Source organism: Rhinoraja longicauda, chromosome 6 (genome assembly GCF_053455715.1).
Source record: "Rhinoraja longicauda isolate Sanriku21f chromosome 6, sRhiLon1.1, whole genome shotgun sequence".
Classification (NCBI taxonomy): Eukaryota; Metazoa; Chordata; class Chondrichthyes; order Rajiformes; family Arhynchobatidae; genus Rhinoraja; species Rhinoraja longicauda.
The window spans coordinates 80,224,288-80,243,431 of NC_135958.1; the positions used below are offsets into that span (position 1 = coordinate 80,224,288).

A 19,144-nucleotide genomic window follows, 5' to 3' on the forward strand; every position below is an offset into this window, starting at 1 on the left:
GTACTAAGAAACGAACATACAATGGCACACAAACATAACAGCACATACATAAACAGTTCACAGCGCCCCCTAAGAGAGCCTCAAACGCTAGGGAGTAGAAATGGGTTTTGAGCCTGGACTTAAAGGAGTCGATGGAGGGAGCAGTTCTGATGGGGAGAGGGATGCTGTTCTACAGTCTCGGAGCTGCAACCGCAAAAGCGCGGTCACCCCTGAGCTTAAGCCTAGACCGCGGGATAGTGAGTAGCCCCAAATCGGCCGACCTGAGGGACCTGGAGATAGAGTGGTGGGTTAGAAGATTTTCTAAATGGGGGGGGGGGGGGGCGGGGGTGGGCAAGCCCGTTTAGGGCTTTGTATGTGAGGAGCTTGAAGTTGATTCTGTATCGTACTGGGAGCCAGTGGAGAGAGGCCAGAATCATCGGGGTGATGTGGTCCCTTTTACGGGTCCCCGTCAGGAGTCTCGCTGCGGCGTTTTGGACCAATTGCAGGCAGGACAGGGATGATTGGCTGATCCCAGTGTATAGGGAGTTGCAGTAGTCTAGGCGGGAGGAAATGAATGTGTGAATGATTTTTTTCAATGTTGTCAAATTGGAGGAATGGTTTGATTTTAGCTATGGTACGAAGCTGGAAGAAGCTGGCTTTTACCACAGCGTTGACTTGCTTGTCAAACTTTAATGCAGAGTCAAATATCACGCCAAGGTTTTTGACATGCGGTAAGCAAAGGTTACTTGAAGCAAGAGAAATCAATATTCACACTGTTGGGTTGTAAGCATGAGGAAAAACATTTTCATCCAGAGAATCTGTGGAATTCTCTGCCACTGAAGGCAGTGGAGGCCAATTCACTGGATGTTTTCAAGAGAGTTAAATTTAGGTCTTTAGGCTAAAGGAATCAAGGGATATGGGGAGAAAGCAGGAACAGGGTACTGATTTTAGACGATCAGCCATGATCATATTGAATGGCTCAAAGGGCCGAATGGCCTACCCCTGCATCTATTTTTTCTATGTCTCTACACTTATCTTCTTGTAGAGATGCCAAACAGATGACCAGGAATGTAGGAAAATAACTGCGGATGCTGGTACAAATTGCAGGTATCACAAAATGCTGGAGTAACTCAGCGGGTCAGGTAGCATCTCAGGAGAGAAGGAATGGGTGACGTTTCGGGTCGAGACCCTTCTTCAGACTGAGATGCTGCCTCTACTCCCGAGATGCTGCCTGACCCGCTGTGTAACTCAAGCATTTTGTGATACCAAACAGATGACCAATTGTTCTACTCCTCGGGTCATTGCCATAGAATAAGATGGTCTTCAGCCAAGGTAATTCACTCCATGTAAAGGCCCAGTTTTTTCTATTTCTATGTTTCCCCCCCCCCTATGTTGTAAGGCGCCCAAGTGAAGACTGACATCAGTCCGAAGAAGGGTCTCGACCCGAAACGTCACCCATTCCTTCTCTCCTGAGATGCTGCCTGACCCGCTGAGTTACTCCAGTGTTTTGTGATACCAAACAGATGACCAATTGTCCTACTCCTTGCCATGAGATAAGATGGTCTTCGGCCATCCAAGGTAATTCAGTCCATGTAAGGGGCCCGTTTCTCCTATGTCTATGTTCCCCCCCTCCCCCTGTTGTGTGGTGCCCAGGTGAAGCCTGGGGCGCTAGGCCGGGCGTGTGCACGTCTGGCATGGATGGTGGCGGGGGCGCGCGCACGCACGCAGCTGTTGGTGGCACGCGCGCACGCAGCTGGCGGGGGCGCGGACGCAGATGTCGGTGGCGGGGGCGCGCGCGCACGCAGCTGGCGGGGGCGCGGACGCAGATGTCGGTGGCGGGGGCGCGCGCGCAGCTGTCGGTGGCGGGGACGAGCACGCAGATGTCGAGAGCACGCGCTCGCACGCAGCTGTCGGTGGCGGGGACGAGCACGCAGATGTCGAGAGCACGCGCGCGCAGATGTCGGGGGCGCGCGCGCACGGACGGAGAGCTAACGACGGCGACTGTAAGGAGGAGGAGGAGGAGGGACCCGGGGCGGTAATGGAGCGGGGAGTAACCACGATCTGTGGCCGCCTTTGAAGGAAGCCTGACCCTCCTGGGTGGGAGGAGGAGAGGAGGGAGTGTTCGCCGCCGCCGCCGCCAATTCCCGCCTGGAGGAGAAGGAGCAACCCGGCCTGGGCCCCGAGCCGAGTCTCCCCGCAGCTCCGAGGGCGAGGCCTCTCCCGGCTGTGCGGGCCCCGGCTCCGGCTCCGTTCCTGCCCGGGCCCGGCGGCCGCCATGAGGAAGGACGTGAGGATTCTGCTGGTTGGAGAACGTGAGTGGGGAGCGGGGAGGGTGCAGGGCCCAGGGACATGGGGGTCTCCCCTCCTCCCTCCCCTCCTCCCTCCCCCCTCTCCCCTCCCCCCTCTCCCCTCCTCCCTCCCCCCTCTCCCCTCCTCCCTCCCCCCTCTCCCCTCCTCCCTCCCCCCTCTCCCCTCCCCCCTCCCCCCTCCCCCTCCCCCTCCCCCTCTCTCCCCCTCTCTCCCCCTCCCTCCCTCCCCCTCTCCCCCTCTCCCTCCCCCCTCCCTCCATTGAGCATGTCCCCACACCAATGACCTTCCCACCGGCTCAAGTCCCGGCCTGGGAGCGCCCCGGGGCCGCAAGGACGGTGCCAGGACGCAGACGAGCACACATGCATTCTCCTCTCCTATTCGGGAATGAATTTACATATTTTTAGCTTTGCAATTAATTCTCTTGTTGTAGCTCTTCCCCCTTGCTCCAAATTCCTCCATGCGGGCGGGTGGATTCGCGGCATCTTTCCCTGTAACCCTTCACGGTTTAGTGCCATCCCGGCATCTTTCTCTTTTCAGCGTGGTTGTGCACTGAGTGTCAGTGGTGTGAGACTCATGCTTGGTGCACTCCACCCACACCAACCTCGTGTGCTGTCACCGTGGGGTAGATCAGCTGTTCTGAAGTCCCCCCTGAACGCCAACTGCTGTTGTTCTCTGGCTCTGACCTAAGACTTCTTCTGACGCTGAGATTTCCCATTTCTCCACTCATTTTAATAGTTGGCAAATTACATGGTAGAAAAACATGTTTCAAACTTATCCAATAGTCTCTGAGGGATGGAGTGTAATTATAGCCATTTTCCCCAGTCTTAGAATTTATCTTACCTATCTCTATTTGTCTCCCTATGGGTCCTGAGCCTCTCCTTCCACTTCCTGAACAAGTATCTGTCTGTTAGTCAGTAGGTAGCTCTCTCACCTTTGGATCAAAAGATCACGAGGGGGCACAGTGGGGCAGCTGGTAGAGCTGCTGCCTTACAGTGTAGGAAGAAACTGCAGATGCTGGTTTCAACCGAAGATAGACACAGAATGCTGGTGTATCTCAGTGGGACTGGCAGCATCTCTGGATAGGAGGAATGGGTGACATTTCAGGTTGAGACCCTTCTTCAGACTAGTCAGACTATCTCTCGTTTCCCTTTGCCTAGTCTGAAGATGGGTCTTGACCCGAAACGTCACCCATTCCTTCTCTCCAGAGATGACAATAGACAATAGGTGCAGGAGTAAGCCATTCGGCCCTTCGAGCCAGCACCACCATTCAATGTGATCATGGCTGATCATTCTCAATCAGTACCCTGTTCCTGCCTTCTCCCCAAACCCCCTGACTCCTCTAACCTTAAGAGCTCTATCTAGCTCTCTCTTGAATGCATTCAGAGATTTGGCCTCCACTGCCTTCTGAGGCAGTGAATTCCACAGATTTACAACTCTCTGACTGAAAAAGTTTTTCCTCTTTGTTCTAAATGGCCTACCCCTTATTCTTAAACTGTGGCCCCTGGTTCTGGACTCCCCCAACATTGCAGCTGACAGCTACGTTGGTTTTATAGTAGACAGTGAGGAAGGATATCTAAGTTTACAACAAGATCTAGATCAGTTGGGTCGGTGCTACATCTGAACTAAGCAGCCGTGATAGGTTCTGAGGGTAGTTTGTATAATGGATGTCAAAAGGGAATGTTTGTTCTTAGAATATTTCAGTGGATCATTCTTGCAGTGTGTAAGAAGGAACTGCAGATGCTGGTTTCAGCCGAAGAAAGACACAAAAACTCAGGGGGACTCAGGGGGACAGGCAGCATCTCTGGAGAAAAGGAATGGGTGACGTTTTGGGTCGAGACCCGGAGGAAGAAGTGCCATCAGAATAATAGTGACTGAATTGATGTTCGAGTGGGAACCACCAACAGTCACAACATCTGCTCTCTGCATTACACCCGAGGCTAGGTAGAATTACATTCGACCATTGACCACAACCTGAGGCATTTATGTGGTTCTGCATATACCACGCACCATTCTACTAATTCTCTGCCTACCCCGTGTCTTGTTTAGTTTATTATTCCTTGTTCCTTATGCTATCTAGTCACATTGTACTATACATACACTCGTACACGTAAAAGTGTGAAATGATTGTAAATAGATCCTCTTCTTGGACAAAACGTTGCCATGTTCTGGCACAATCTTGTAACTTCCAAGAAATCATCGCAATGAACAAATCGTGGGCCAGGAAATGGTTTAACTAATGTCTGATGCACGTGCAAGCCACAGGGTATTGTTGATGGACTGTGGGTGTGATGGGCCGTGGGCAACATAGAATAAAACTGGTTATTTGACAGGAGTTCAAGTAAATTCTATAGCAATTGTATAATAGTGACGTAGATTGCAGCATAATACAGGTAATACATATAAAGAGTTTTTTTGCTTGTTCATGCTGAAATATACATTGAACATACAGCACAGGAATAGAGCCCTTCACCTACAATCTCAGTGCAGAACATGAAGCCAAGTTAATCAACTCTGCCTACACATGATCTATAATCCCCCATTGCAAGAGTTGAGTGTTTAATTGTCACCGATACGGAATGAGGAAATTCTTACTTGCAGCAACACAACAGGTCTGTAAACACAGTAATCAATAGATAACATAATAAACAAAAAAATAAATAAATGAAAAAAACCAATATTAGTGTAAAACAAAACCAAAGACTGAAGTCTCGAGTGCAACTAAGTTTGTAGTTCCTTGCATATCCGTGCCTAGCTAAAAGTCTCTTAAATGCCATTATCTTATCTGCTTCCATCATGACCCCTGGCAGGTGTTCCAAGTTATGTGTAAAAAAAACTTGCTCTGTACATCTCCTTTAAACTTTCCTCCTCTAAAAGCTATACACTCTAATCTTTGTTATTTCCATCCAGGGGGAAAGGATGTGACTGTCTCTCCATGTCTCTCATATTATATATATCAGGTCTCCCTCAACCTCTGAAGCTCCTGGAAAAAACAATCCAAATTTGTCCAACCACTCCTTATGGCTAATAACCTGTATCCAAACAGCAATGTGGTAAACCACTTCTGCACCTTCTCTAAAGCTTCCACACCCTCCTTGTAATGGGGCGATCAAAATTGCATACAATACTCCAAATGTGGTCTAACTTAAGTTTTGTAAAGCTGAAACATGACTTCTTTAATATTGTAATATTGTACTCAATGCCTGGACTGATAAAAGCAAGCTTACCGAATGTCTCCTTTACCACTATGCTTGTGTTGTCATTTTCAGGGAGCTATGGACTTGGACCCCAAGGTCCCACTGTATATCACTGCTCTTGAGGAGCTTATTTTTTACTGTATACTTTCCCTTTGCATTTGACCTGACAAAGCGCAGCTCTGTTCGATGATCCAAATCCCGCAATGTCCTTTGACAGCCTTCCTCACTGTCCTAAATCTATTAATCAGAATTAAAAACGTACTCGTGCATAGTGCGGTCTTAATGAGTGGAATAAATTGCAACCAGTAATCAAATATTTGAAAATGTGGAGCAGATTATTTATTACTTATGGCTTCAGATTGTTGTTCAGCTTTCCTGTGATTTGGTTGGTCAATTGGGTGCGACAGACTAATCAGATTCCATGAGGAGTCCAGCATGGTGGAGCTTATTATACTATACAGGATTATTGAATTCAGTGGCTGAAATTTTACAGCTTACAATTCAAAAGCTTTGCATGATGTAACTGGTTTCATAAAATTCATTAACTGCACATTTCGTAATGCCTTTTATGCCCCACTTTATTGTAAATATGCAACCTGTCTTTGCTACACACAAACTTGGTACATGTTACCAACACCAGTTGGGAAGAACTATTAAAAGTTTGGACTTGCATAGAAACATAGAAAATAGGTGCAGGAGGAGGCCATTTGGGCCTTCAAGCCAGCACCGCCATTCATTGTGATCATGGCTGATCATCCATGATCAGTAACCTGTGCTTACCTTCTCCCCATATCCCTTGATTCCACTAGCCCCTAGATCTCTATCCAACTCTCTTTTAAATTCATCCAGTGAATTGGCCTCCTCTGCCTTCTGTGGCAGAGAATTCCACAATTTCACAACTCTCAGGGTGAAAACGTTTCTTCTCACCTCAGTTTTAAACTTAATAAACTTTTTGTTTTCTCGATTCTCAAAATCCACATTGCTGGCAAGATCAGCTTGTGTCGCCCCAACCTAATTAGCTATGAGAAAGTGACTTCAAGATAATTGTAGTACAACTGAATGCAACTATCTTGCAAGCTAAAGTGCAGTGAAGAGATAACTACTTTAGTGTGTTTATTCACAAAATGCTGGAGTAACTCAGCAGGTCAGGCAGCGTCTCAGGAGAGAAGGAATGGGTGATGTTTCGGGACCTGTTCAAGACTTGGCAGGCTCTCACGGTTGGAGCCCCAAAGACGACCCCCGACAGGGATCGCAAACTTTGTGATGGTAAATCCGCAGGCTCCCGCGATGGAGCTCCCAGTCGATCTCCAGCAAAGGCCGCCAACTCCCCGATGTTAGGCCGCAGTGCCGATGGAGAAACGTTACGGAAAAAATCACATCTCCGTCGCGGTAAGAGATTAGAAAAAAAATTCCCCTAACTCCCTTTCCCCACCCCCGACATAAAACAAGCTAAAGAACACAAAAAAACATACATTTAACACATACAAAACAGACACAAAGAAGGAAAGGACAGACAAGCTGTTGGCCAGGCAGCCATTGCTGGCACCATCTGGTGGTTCAAGTTCAGTTTATTGGCAGATGCACAAGTGCGGTGAGGTACAAGTACAATGAAAATCCTCCTTGCAACAGAATCACAGGCATGTAGACTCGGACAAGAAAACATAAAATTCTGCAACCAGTAATATTTATGTAAAAGGAAAAAAAACTGGAGAGAAAAAAACACAATGTTATGCAATTAATGATTTTGAGCATCTTGTCTTAAATTTGCTTTGCTTTTATGAAGGGCTAGGCAGAATAATGGGGGGAAAAAGCAGAAAATGTTGCAACTACTAAGCACGACAACTGATCTGTGGAGAGAGACATGTTTTAGGTCACTGATCTGTCATCAGAATTGTGGCTCGTTCAATGGATTTGGCAAAAAGGGGTCCACTTGGTCTAGTATGTTACGAAAACTCTCATCTTGATTGGTCCCCTGTATGTTTGCTTGGATGTTTGTTTGTTCCCCCGTATGTTTGTTTGTTCCTCCATTGTTTGCTTGCGCCCCCCTTGATCCCACGCGGTACACGATAGGGCGACAATTTTAGGCACACCCTACTCACCATTCCCCCGCGCGCGGTCTCAATAAATCAACTTTTGTTACTAATTATAAACTTCATGCAGGGAAGGCTTCTCTGCTCAACGATTCTATAACTCTATTATGAATTGGGAAATGGGACTTGTCAACAAGACGGTGGCGCTGTAATTGACTGGAGAGCAGCACGTTTGCGGAGTTGTAGGCTGTACGGTTGGAATGGGCTTTGAACATGGATGAGAGGATTCCCACCGGGAGTCAGGTTGAGCAACATGACGATGGTAGAATCAACAGTCTTCATAACATGTAGCTTTGAAAATTCAGTACTATTCCATTTTTAGCAGTCCTCCAGGATAAATAACAATATTTAATAATTAATTTAAACAGAAGGGAATGATGCTCAAGGATATGGTTTATCATTCGATTTAAGGAGATCAACCAGGGACAGATAGCGTGAAACGGCTCACCGGCAAATTGATTGCTACATGCACTTGTAGAACAGTTACCGCAATTTAAGTAATCTTCTCCCAAGCTTTCGTTTGGAAAGTGCTCCTTGGTGACCATATCAGAAGAGATAAGTTAACAATGGCTTTCTGAACTTCTGAACAGTATTATCTTTCTGAGAGTATTTATTGTTCAGAGGTGCAGTAGCTGTAATCATGTTTACAGTGAACTGGTGTGAACTTCACTCTACCTGCAGGGTTTTTGGTTGGGATTGGTGTAGTATGTTGTTGTGGATTGAGAACAGGTTAGCGGATTGGAAATTGGCCGTTATAAAAGACTATTTAATAGAGTTTTGTAGGTGGTTTGGCCACCTTGTTTGTGGGTATGCTGTAGTTTGTGGGCCGCCCTGTGTTTTGTTACACTTGCTTTGAATTGCATCAGAGGCAAAAAAGATATAAAGTACTGGAGTAACTCAGCAGGTCAGGCAGCATCTCTGGAGAACATGAATAGGTGGCATTTTGGATCGGTCCATTGTTTAGACTGATTGTAGTGGGGGGAGAGAGCTGGAAGAGAGGTGGGGGCGAGCAAGTAACGGGTGGTAAGAGGGGCTTGATTAGCAAATGGTTGGTTAATAGTCAGAGATGAAAAGATAAAAGGCTGTGACAATAGGTGCAGGAATAGGCCATTTGGCCCTTCGAGCCAGCACCGCCATTCAATGTGATCATGGCTGATCATTCACAATCAGTACCCCGTTCCTGCCTTTTCCCCATACCCCTGACTCCGCTATCATTAAGAGCTCTATCTAACTCTCTCTTAAGCATCCAGAGAATTGGCCTCCACTGCCTTCTGAGGCAGAGAATTCCACAGATTTCTAACTGAGTGAAAAAGTTTTTCCTCATCTGTTCTAAATGGCCTACCCCTTATTCTTAAACTGTGGCTCCTGCTTCTGGACTCCCCCAACAATGGGAACATGTTTCCTGCCTCTAGCGTGTCCAATCCCTTAATAATCTTATGTTTCAATAAGATCCCCTCTCATCCTTCTAAATTCCAGTGTAGACAAGCCTAGTCGCTCCAGTTTTTCAACATATGACAGTCCCGCCATTCCGGGAATTAACCTAGTGAACCTAGAGTACACTGCACTCCCTCAATAGCAAGAATGTCCTTCCTCAAATTTGGGGACCAAAACTGCACACAGTACTCCAGGTGCGGTCTCACTAGGGCCCTGTGCAACTGCAGAAGTGACATAAGGAGATGAGGAGAGAAGTTGCATGACATGTGAAACCAGGGGAAAGGGTAGAGGTGGGAGGGGAGGTAGATGGGAAAGGAGGAATGGAATTGTGGAAGAAATGGGTGTGCATCAAGGTGGGGCACAGGGAAGAGAGAGGGGATAAAAGTGACAGTGCGTTTATTGGTTAGCTACCTGAAATTGGAGAATTTAATAACCATGCTGTTGTTGGCTACCCAAGTGGAGTATGAGGTGACATTCCCCCAGTTTGCATGTGGCTTCACTCTGGAGTGTAATGTCCTCTTATTTCTGTTTCCATTCCATGCATTGATGCAGACATGTGTACTGTTAACACAAGCACAGATAAAAATCTAGAACGTGAAAGGTCATTCAGCTGCTCAGTCCTACATCCTTCAGTCATGTTTTTCTCAACAACACATTTATATATTAAATCAGAATGTCTAATTTATTGTTGCTCGGACCGTGTGAATTTAATACTCATGATCCACTAGTTATTAATTAGTTGTTAAAGAAATTCAATATGTACATAAATTGCTCAATTTGAGAACTGTCCATCAGCCCCCGCCCACTACTATAAGCGTCTGGACTCTGTGCTACTGTAAATAGCACAGGTCCCAGAACAGAACCCTGAGGCACATCATCGGTTACTAATCTCACAGGCTAAATATTTTTAGTATCTCATCATCCACTGTGTCCTTTTTTCAAATTTAACATTATGCTTTCCCCCTAATCTAACCTTAGAAACGTTGCCAAATATTCTTTGGAAAGTACCCTTGCCCATTATGTTTGAAAATTAAACTTCATCCTGCTGAAGCCTGTGTTGATTGTATGCAAAGTACCTCCTCAAATCATCATGCATGATGTAGACATGATGTAGTCTTAACCAACCTGATCTCCCGGTGGCTCAGCACTTCAACTCCCCCTCCCATTCCCAATCTGACCTTTCTGTCCTGGGCCTCCTCCATTGTCAGTGAGGCCCATCGCAAATTGGAGGAACAGCACCTCATATTTTGCATGGGCAGTTTACACCCCAGCGGTATGAACATTGACTTCTCTAACTTCAGATAGTCCCTGCTTTCCCTCTCTAAACCCCTCCCCCTTCCCAGTTCTCCCACTAGTCTTCCTGTCTCCGACTACATCCTATCTTTGTCCCGCCCCCTCCCCTGACATCAATCTGAAGAAGGGTCTTGACCCGAAACAACACCCATTCATTCTCTCCAGAGATGCTGCCTGGCCCGCTGAAAATGCTCTAGCATTTTGTGTCTACCTTCGATTTAAACCAGCATCTGCAGTTTTTTTTCCTGCACATCTTGCATGATGTCTTTAGTTTAGTTTCAAGATACAGTGTGGAAACAGGCCGTTCGGCCCACCAAGTCCGTGCCGACCAGTGATTCCCGCACATTAACACTATCCCACACATACTAGGGGCAATTTACATTTATACCAAGCCAATTAACCTACAAGCCTGTACGTCTTTGGAGTGTGGGAGGAAACCGAAGATCTCGGAGAAAACCCACGCAGGTCACGGGCGAACGTACAAACTCCATACTCGGGATTGCACCTGGGCCTCTGGCGCTGCAAGCACTGTAAGGCAGTAACTCTACCGCCTTGCCACCCTTAGGTCATCTTAGCAACCCAGATGTTTATTAACTTGCCTGAAATTGCCAGTTTCAATGGCTCAATGATGGATTATTGTCACATGTACCGATGAACGGTGAAATTCCTTTATGCATACATTTCAGTAAAAACGTCTATATACCAGGCATGTGAATTTTCCGCGTTTCCGTGGTTTTCCTCGTTTTTAAAATCCATTTTCTGCGCTATTTGCATGGTTTCCATGTTTTTCACTTTGTCAAATAAAGGGAGAAATCGGATCGTAGAAAAGAAAGAAAAACGATGAATAGACTTGTAATGAACTATAGGTTCCGCTGGAGGTTGCTAGGGGTTCCGCGAGAAATCCGCCCCCCCCCCCCCCCCCCCCCCCCCGCGCGCCATGGAAGTCTCCCCAGAAATGTGGCACCTAGGCTGGGCAAGGTAGCCAATCTTGACCTCATCGGGACTTCCATGGCCAATTTGTCAATTCGGCCGCTAGAGGTCGCTAGAGGTTCCACGAGAAATCCCCCGCGCCGTGGAAGTTTTCCCGAAAATGTGGCACCTAGGCTGGGCAAGGCAGCCAATCTCGACCTCATCGGGACTTCCACGGCTGATCAGTGGGTTGAATTTGCAACCTGCGGCCGGGGCTCTGGAACTCCAGCCCAGCTTGCTGTACCCCCATTGTACGCCTCACGCAAGTGCTCGGATCTTTTCCTTTTATTTTTTACCTCACTCACATGCCTGTATACATTGCACAATCACACTTAAGTACAAGAGTGTAAGGATAGTAGATTGCACCGTCAGTACACAATAGTCGCCGTATTTCAGGCGCCATCTTGTATCCTTCAAGTTTGAAGTTGTCAAAATTGTGGGGTTTTAATTTGGCCATAAAAACCCATTGTCCTGGCGCCAGCACTGGGTTGGAGTTGCAGGGGTTGGTCTGACCAAACAATGTTGTCAATGCCCTCCACTGTTGCTCTGTCCCACTGCAGACCTCGTCTAATCCGCGCAATCAGCCTCTTGGTGCAGCCCCCTGTCTAATCGAGTCCAAGGCTGCTGCAGGGCCTCCAGAGACCCACTCCACCGACACCTGACCTACAAAAGCGCAGTTCCTTGCCTCACCTGCACACCGTTTCGACTGTGCCCCAGGTGCTTCTCGTATCAACCACGGAAGCCCCAGAGTGTCTCAGAGGGCGTAGGAGGTGAACCTTCCCCCTGCTCACCAGCACTGTCCCTCTCCTCCGTTCACTCCACCACCATCTTGAAGGTCCTATATTCCTGCACAATGGCATGACATCTGCTCACCTTTGGATTTTCTGCAGCATTTCTTGAGGTCTGAGAAATACCACATAAACCATCATTAATCTCTTCAGTTAATCATTTGGCCATTGCAGTATGTTTTACATATAACTTATTAGCCATTTCTTTGTGCCTGATTTAGGCATTGTACTGCCATTGACATTGCACTTAGTTCATGGCCTCATCAATGTTTCACTCATTGGTTTTGAGTGCAGAATCAGAGGCATCTTTGTGAATTTGCTGAAATAGTTTGAGCTTTTTTTTAAGATTTAGATTTAGAGATACAGCGCGGAAACAGGCCCTTCGGCCCACCGAGTCCGCACCGCCCAGCGATCCCTGCACATTAACACTATCCTACACACACTAGGGACAATTTTTTACATTTTACCCAGTCAATTAACCTACATACCTGTTCGTCTTTGGAGTGATCAGCCATGATTGAATGGTGGAGTAGACTTGATAGGCCGAATGGCCTAATTCTACTATTCCTTATGACCTTATGAAACAGGTGCACCCAGAGAAAACTCGTATACTCACATGCAGAATGTATAAACTACACAGACAGCACCCATAGTTGGGATAGAACCCAGGTCTTGGTGCTGTAAGACAGCAGCTCTACCACTGCGCCACTGTAAGCTTTTAAAATCTTCACTCAGGAGAGAACATTCTATCACGCTGAGAGGGTCGATTCTGTTGGAAGGCTTTAAAACTTTCAAAAGAGAACTCTGTTCCACTGTTGGTGAAGTACTTGCATTTTATTTGATTGGAATTAAAGGCTGATTGAAACAAAAGAGTAGGACAGTTTATAACATGAGTATTGCCAGTTTAATTGAGCGGGCAGCCTTGCGTGTTTCAAATAAAGTGCTGGTAGGACTAATGGAGGAAGATCACAAAATGCTGGAGTAACTCAGCGGGACAAGCAGCATTTCCGGAGAGAAGGAATGGGTGACATTTCGAGCCGAAATGTCACCCATTCCTTCTCTCCAGAGATGCTGCCTGTCCCGCTGAGTTACTCCAGCATTTTGTGTCTACCTTTGATTTCAACAAGCATCTGTAGTTCTTTCCTACACATACTAATGGAGGAAGAGAGCCACTTAGATGTTTGGTACATCAGTGGGTGCACCAGGGGAATGTTTGCGTAGGCGGACTCTGGTAGAATTCAGTTTTCGTACAAATCTGACAGTGGCCTAAATATAAGCTTACTGGGTTATGTACTGACATAAAATGTTGAGCATGCAGAGATTCAGAAAGGTCAGATGGACCATGTACACGTGAGAACAATTTGCGAATTGAGGCAATTAGAATTTTGTTTGATTGTAGGGAGCAGCACCAATCCAGCCGCTGGATTGCAGTACTGGAAAAACAGTTGAGGGATCTCTGTGTAGACTGAACAAAGACAGTTCCATGTATCCCACCGAAAGGCAAACATAGCTTGGACCCATGCCAGTTCCCAATGCCACAGATGGGGATTTGCCATGTGCTGGTCAGGATTGTTGTCCATCTCAAGGAATTCTTCGATACCCCGCTGCCCGCCTCCCTGGGAACAGCATATTCATAATTTCCAGTTTTCTTTATTTTAAGTAAATCTCTTTGGGAGAAATGTGAATGTGAAAGTTATTAAGCAGACAGTTACTGAAAGCATGCTGTTATATGTATGTTTGAACAGGGTCCTTTACTACCACCACTAGATATTAGCAATGAATCATAAACTTGCTGGTGAACTATCTGATATGCGGACAGGTGATTGTGAATAAAGCATAAAGTTATTTATTTTCCTTTGTGCAGCTAAGGTTGGGAAGACATCTTTGATTATGTCTCTGGTCAGTGAAGAGTTTCCTGAAGAGGTAGGTGGATTGTTTTTTTTCTTAAATGTTGGCATTGTGTCCCTATTGTCTCATTTGTTCTTGAAACTAGATTATAGAACTGTACAGCATCATAACAGGCCCTTCAGCCCACAATGTCTATGACAAACATGATACCAAGACCAACTCTTATCTGCCTGAACATAATCCATATCCCTCCATTCCCTGCATATCCATATGCCTATGCAAAAGTCTCCTAAATGCCACTATAATATCTGCCTCAATCACCACTCTGGCAGCACGTTCAAGGCACTCACCAACCTCTGTATAAAAAGACTTGTTCTGCACATCTCCTCTCAACTTTACCCCTGTCACCTTAAAGCTATGCCCTCTTGTATTTGATTTTTCTATCCTGGGGAAAAAGGTTCTGACTGTTCATTCTATCTGTGCCTTGACTTATAGTAGAATCATTCATAATACAGCAAAGATGACCATAATACAGCAAAGCCTAATTTGACCATAATGCCGATGTTAGCTCTTTGTACAATCGAAACTAAAATATTCTCTTTTCCATGTTCTTTCTCCATCACCTTGCAAATTGTTCAATTTCAAAAGATCTATCTCATTGCCATTTTGAAAGCGACTTTCAAATACTTCAAGAATCAAGAGAGTTTAATTGGCACACGTACTGACAATAGAACAATGACTTTTTACGTGCAGCAGCATAACAGACTAAGAACAGAAAATATATAATAAACAAAAATAAATCAATAAAATATTAACCACAATACTAGTGCAACCAAAGACAGTGCACTTGAGTTCATGGTTGAGGTGAGTGTTGTTAGTCAGAGTCATAGAGTGATACAGCATGGAAACAAGCCCTTCGGCCCAACTTCCTATTAAATCTTTTCCCCTTCGCCTTGAACATGTGTCCTCTGGTCCTTGATTCACCTACTCTGGGCAAGAGACTTTGTATGTACACGATCTATTCGTCATGATTTTATACACCTCTGTAAGATTAGTGTTCAAGAGCCTGATAGTTGTTGGGAAGAAGCTGTTCTTGAACCAGGTGGTCACAGTTTTCAGACTCCTGTACCTTTGTCCCTATACCTAATGGTAGGAGTGAAATGAGAGCATGGTCAGGGTGGTATGCAGGTATGATGATATTTGCTGCCTTTTTGAGGCAGCACCTCATGTAGATCCCTTTTCCACTATTGAAACAATGGCAACAAATTTTAAAATCAGGATGACGTAGGAGCTTGTAGGTGCCTGTGTTCGAGAGCGAGAGTTTATTTGTCAAATGTATCAGAGAAAGAAAGGGCAAATAGATTTTTTCCTCTTCCGCATTATTCTGTAGCCAAATAGATAGGAAAATGACCCAGTTCCTGGTCTCTGTCAAGTCCCCTCTGTGATTGTTCTTGCACACAAGAATGAGAACAGCACAGTGTACCTGGCATTCAATTAACAGGGTTAAGTAACAAAAACCTGAGCATTTTAATAAAGACATTCAGTCATGGGTAAACATTAACCCTAAAGCCTTGCTTGTTTGAACTTGTTTCGATGTTTCATTGTTTTTGCTGTGAAAGAACAAATACGATTGAGAACAAAATCTTGCTGCGCTTTTTGATTCGATGTATATGGTGAACAAAACTGAAAACTCGGTGATAGGCGAGGTGGTGTAATTACCTTGCAGTGTTGATTCTCTTTTCACAGCCTAACAAACCTATAAAAAATGCTTTTGACTGTTGCTCTACGCCTCCTTCCTTCCTAGCATTCACTTAAACCTAAGGTCCTGCTCACAAGGAACTTTGCAGTTCGCTATTTATCTTTACCTGCCATTGATTACAGCTCTTCTAGTGTACTGTGATATGCAGGCAATAACTGATGTAATTTAGTCTAATCGTGCAGCTACTTGTTCATCCTGTCACACTCTTTGAAAATGATCTGCAGAGCAATCAAAAATTACATCTTAGAAAAAGATCATAAATACTCGGTGGGCACAGCGGTAGAGTTGCTGCCTTACAGCGCTTGCAGTGCCGTAGACCCGGGTTCGATCCCGACTACGTTTGCATGTTCTCCCCGTGATCACGTGGGTTTTCTCCGAGATCTTTGGTTTCCTCCCACACTCCAAAGATGTACAGGTTTGTCGGTTGATTGGCTTGCTGTAACGGAAGTTGTCCCTAGTGGTAGGATAGTGTTAATGTGTAGGGATCGCTGGTCGGTGCGGACTCGGTGGGGTGAAGGGCCTGTATCTCTAAACTAAAAAAAACTAAACTAAACTGCTTTTCATATCCAGTGATAATTTTCCAATAAAAATACTAATTTTTAGAAGGTCTCATTGCAAACTGCAGAATATCAATCTGTGACCAGATTTCATCCTTCTCAGCCTGACAGCCAGCGTCATGCAAAGATTTTTAGTTCACACTCATCAAGAAAAACGATATGGAAACTGGCTCTTCCAACCACCCATTTAAATTAATCCTTTTCTTTATTCTCGCTACATTTTCGTCATCTTCCCAGAATCTACCATTCACCTACACACTTAGATTTCCCAAAATCCACTAGCAATGTCCTTCGCCAAAATCCTTCGCATCAAGGCCTTAATTACACCCAGTCAACTCTTTTAGGCAAGCCATGTTGTTGACATCATAATCTCCCAAAACAGACGTGGCATTTTAAACTCTGTCCAGGAATCTAGGAATCCCAGGCTCATTATCACTGAAAGTGAAGGAGCATTCAGAGCAGTGATGAGAACTTTGAGTGCATGCATCAGAAGCAGAGAACCTAGCACAAATCATGGAGGGATGTGGATAGGAAAGGCCTAATACAGACAATAGAGATAGGTATAGATAAATATTGTTTCACATCCTACCTTCATAAATTTACATGTGGACGATGTTAATTATGGCCCAGCCTCTGGTTAACTCGCACAATGCAAACAAATGCCTTTTTTAAAAACTGCTTTTAAATTACTTAGAGTTAAACATTCAACTCTTTTGTTTTTAAAAGGTTCCTCAACGAGCAGAAGAAATCACTATCCCTGCAGATGTCACTCCAGAAAAGGTTCCCACACACATTGTAGACTATTCAGGTAAAGAAATCTATCCTCAGATTGCAACCACAAGTCTTTCACTTGAATTACAGCTTCCCATTTTTCCAAAAGCAATATTAAAAATCACATTTAAACTTGGATCGTTCAATTATCCTGAGTTACCTGCACATGCTTTAAGTGCAGTTTATAATTTTATCCCTGCTGCCACAGTTACCAACATTGAATTTAAAAAGTAATTCTAAATATGATTCGGTAATTCTAAACAGCGGACTCGCTTTAGTATTTTTGATTTTAACTTCAGTGGCAAATTAGTCTTGTAAAAATGATTGGGAGTAAACAGAATACTTCATGCAATATAATTTTATTCTGCCTCATTTTGTAAAATGGTTCGATATATTCCTTTTGATGACGTTAATAATTTCATGCTGTGATTTTTACTGCAACAAAAGACTATTTTTCAAGTGAACCTTAAAAGGCCTGAGCAAGCTCTATTGTGGGATAGATTAGTTTTATTATTATTATTATTATTATTATTATCACGTGTACCAAGGTGCAGCAAAAACCGTTTTACATGCTATCCAATCAGATCAGATAAAACAGGTAATCAGATTAACATAAATGCAATCAAGTCAAACTCAAGTACAACAGGTGGAGCAACGGTCTGAAGAAGGCTCTCGACCTGAAACGTCACCCATTCCTTCTCTCCAGAGATGCTGCCTGGCTCGCTAAGTTACTCCAGCATTTGTGTCTATCTTCGGAGCAAAGGGAAAGATACAGTGCGGAATATAGTTCTCAGTACAAGGGGTCTACAATAATGAAACATTTTGTAGTAGAGGTAATTCTTTTAGGGTGTTATTACAAACCTTTCCAGTGACCAGTTTGACATTTTCAATTTTCAATGTGGATCTTTCACCAAACTAGGTTGTGTTCAGTAGGCTAGTGCATTATATTTTACAGGTTACAGTTGGATATCTTGCTCAAGTGATATGGTGGGCAAGACTTAATATAATTTTGACTTTAAAGAAGATTAGGGAGTGGAGAGATAAGAAAGTGGAAACAAGGAACTACAGATGCTGGTTTAAGAAAAATATAACATGTGGGGTAACTCGGCTGGTCTGGCAGAACATAGATAGGTGATGTTTCGGATCGGGACCCTTCTTCAGCCTCAAGATGATGAAAAAGTTACGAGATGCGAAAGTTGAATTTGCAATCGATTTTCCACCACCTTGGTTCTAGAACCTTGCCGAATTATCCACTTTGCCAGTCCAACAGAGGTCACGTAATAACAATTCAACAGTACACCTCTGACCCACTAATTATACCCCTCTCGTCTCAGTTTAGCACCACGGACTGCTAGAAATGTAAATAGAAAATTTAAAATTAACAAAGAAGTACACAATTAATTCCTTTCAGGACATGATCCGAAAGAGCATACGCCACACACAATGCTCTGGTAATTTTGTCCGGATTAATGGAGGTGCCGGATGGACCATCAGTTGCCGGAAAATCGTTGGCGTACCTGTAAATGAATTTAGATCATTTCTCTCACTGTTAATTCATTAGAATTGTGCTACATGCTGCAGTGACTGCACTGAACCATTTGTAGTTTGTCTCTCTTTATAAAAACTGGGCGACATGACTTTCCCACATTACAGTTGACATTTTCCTTATTGTTATTGCAATGGAGATCCTTGCTGAATGTTAACCGAGCCACAGCTTTACACCTCATTAAATGTGTGACTGTCTCTGGTTTTAATTGTGAGAATGTTGTAGAACATTTCTCAAGAGGGCTTTTCCAGGTAAAGTCTAATATTAATGATAAAGTGTCTTCGTGCGACTTCTCCGAATGTTGTTATTTTCTCAAATATGGGTAATCCACTTTTTTTTAATATATGATTAAGTAAATCTCTCGCACAAAATTAGAAATGATGCTATCTTTGCTCAATTGTCTATTCGCCAACAGAAGCAGAACAGACAGAGGAACAACTTCACAATGAAATTTCTAAGGTGAGTCTAAAATTACTTCAGAATTCCAAATTTAGTTTCAGCGAATCAATGTCACAAATTTCCCCCCTTCGTTAAATATAAAGTGCAAGTGTCAGTGGAATGGTCACCTATTTTTCTTCTTCTACTTCATTGTTTTACTCTTTTCTA

General features: G+C 44.5%; 1 protein-coding gene across 4 annotated transcripts in view; it reads left to right on the forward strand.

Annotated features, from left to right (window-relative positions):
• The first annotated feature begins 1,956 nt into the window (after window positions 1-1,956).
• Window positions 1,957-19,144, forward strand: part of LOC144594653 (mitochondrial Rho GTPase 1) — a 70,838-nt gene continuing 53,650 nt past the window's right edge. For 3 of the 4 annotated variants that reach the window (XM_078401454.1, XM_078401451.1, XM_078401452.1), the window contains exons 1-4: window positions 1,957-2,291; window positions 13,922-13,980; window positions 16,948-17,029; window positions 18,954-18,997. In XM_078401454.1, coding sequence (XP_078257580.1) covers window positions 2,255-2,291; window positions 13,922-13,980; window positions 16,948-17,029; window positions 18,954-18,997 — 222 coding nt within the window. In that variant the 5' untranslated portion in view covers window positions 1,957-2,254. Of the gene's footprint in view, window positions 2,292-13,921; window positions 13,981-16,947; window positions 17,030-18,953; window positions 18,998-19,144 lie in introns of those variants that run through there. The other variant, XM_078401453.1, reaches the window with a different exon arrangement.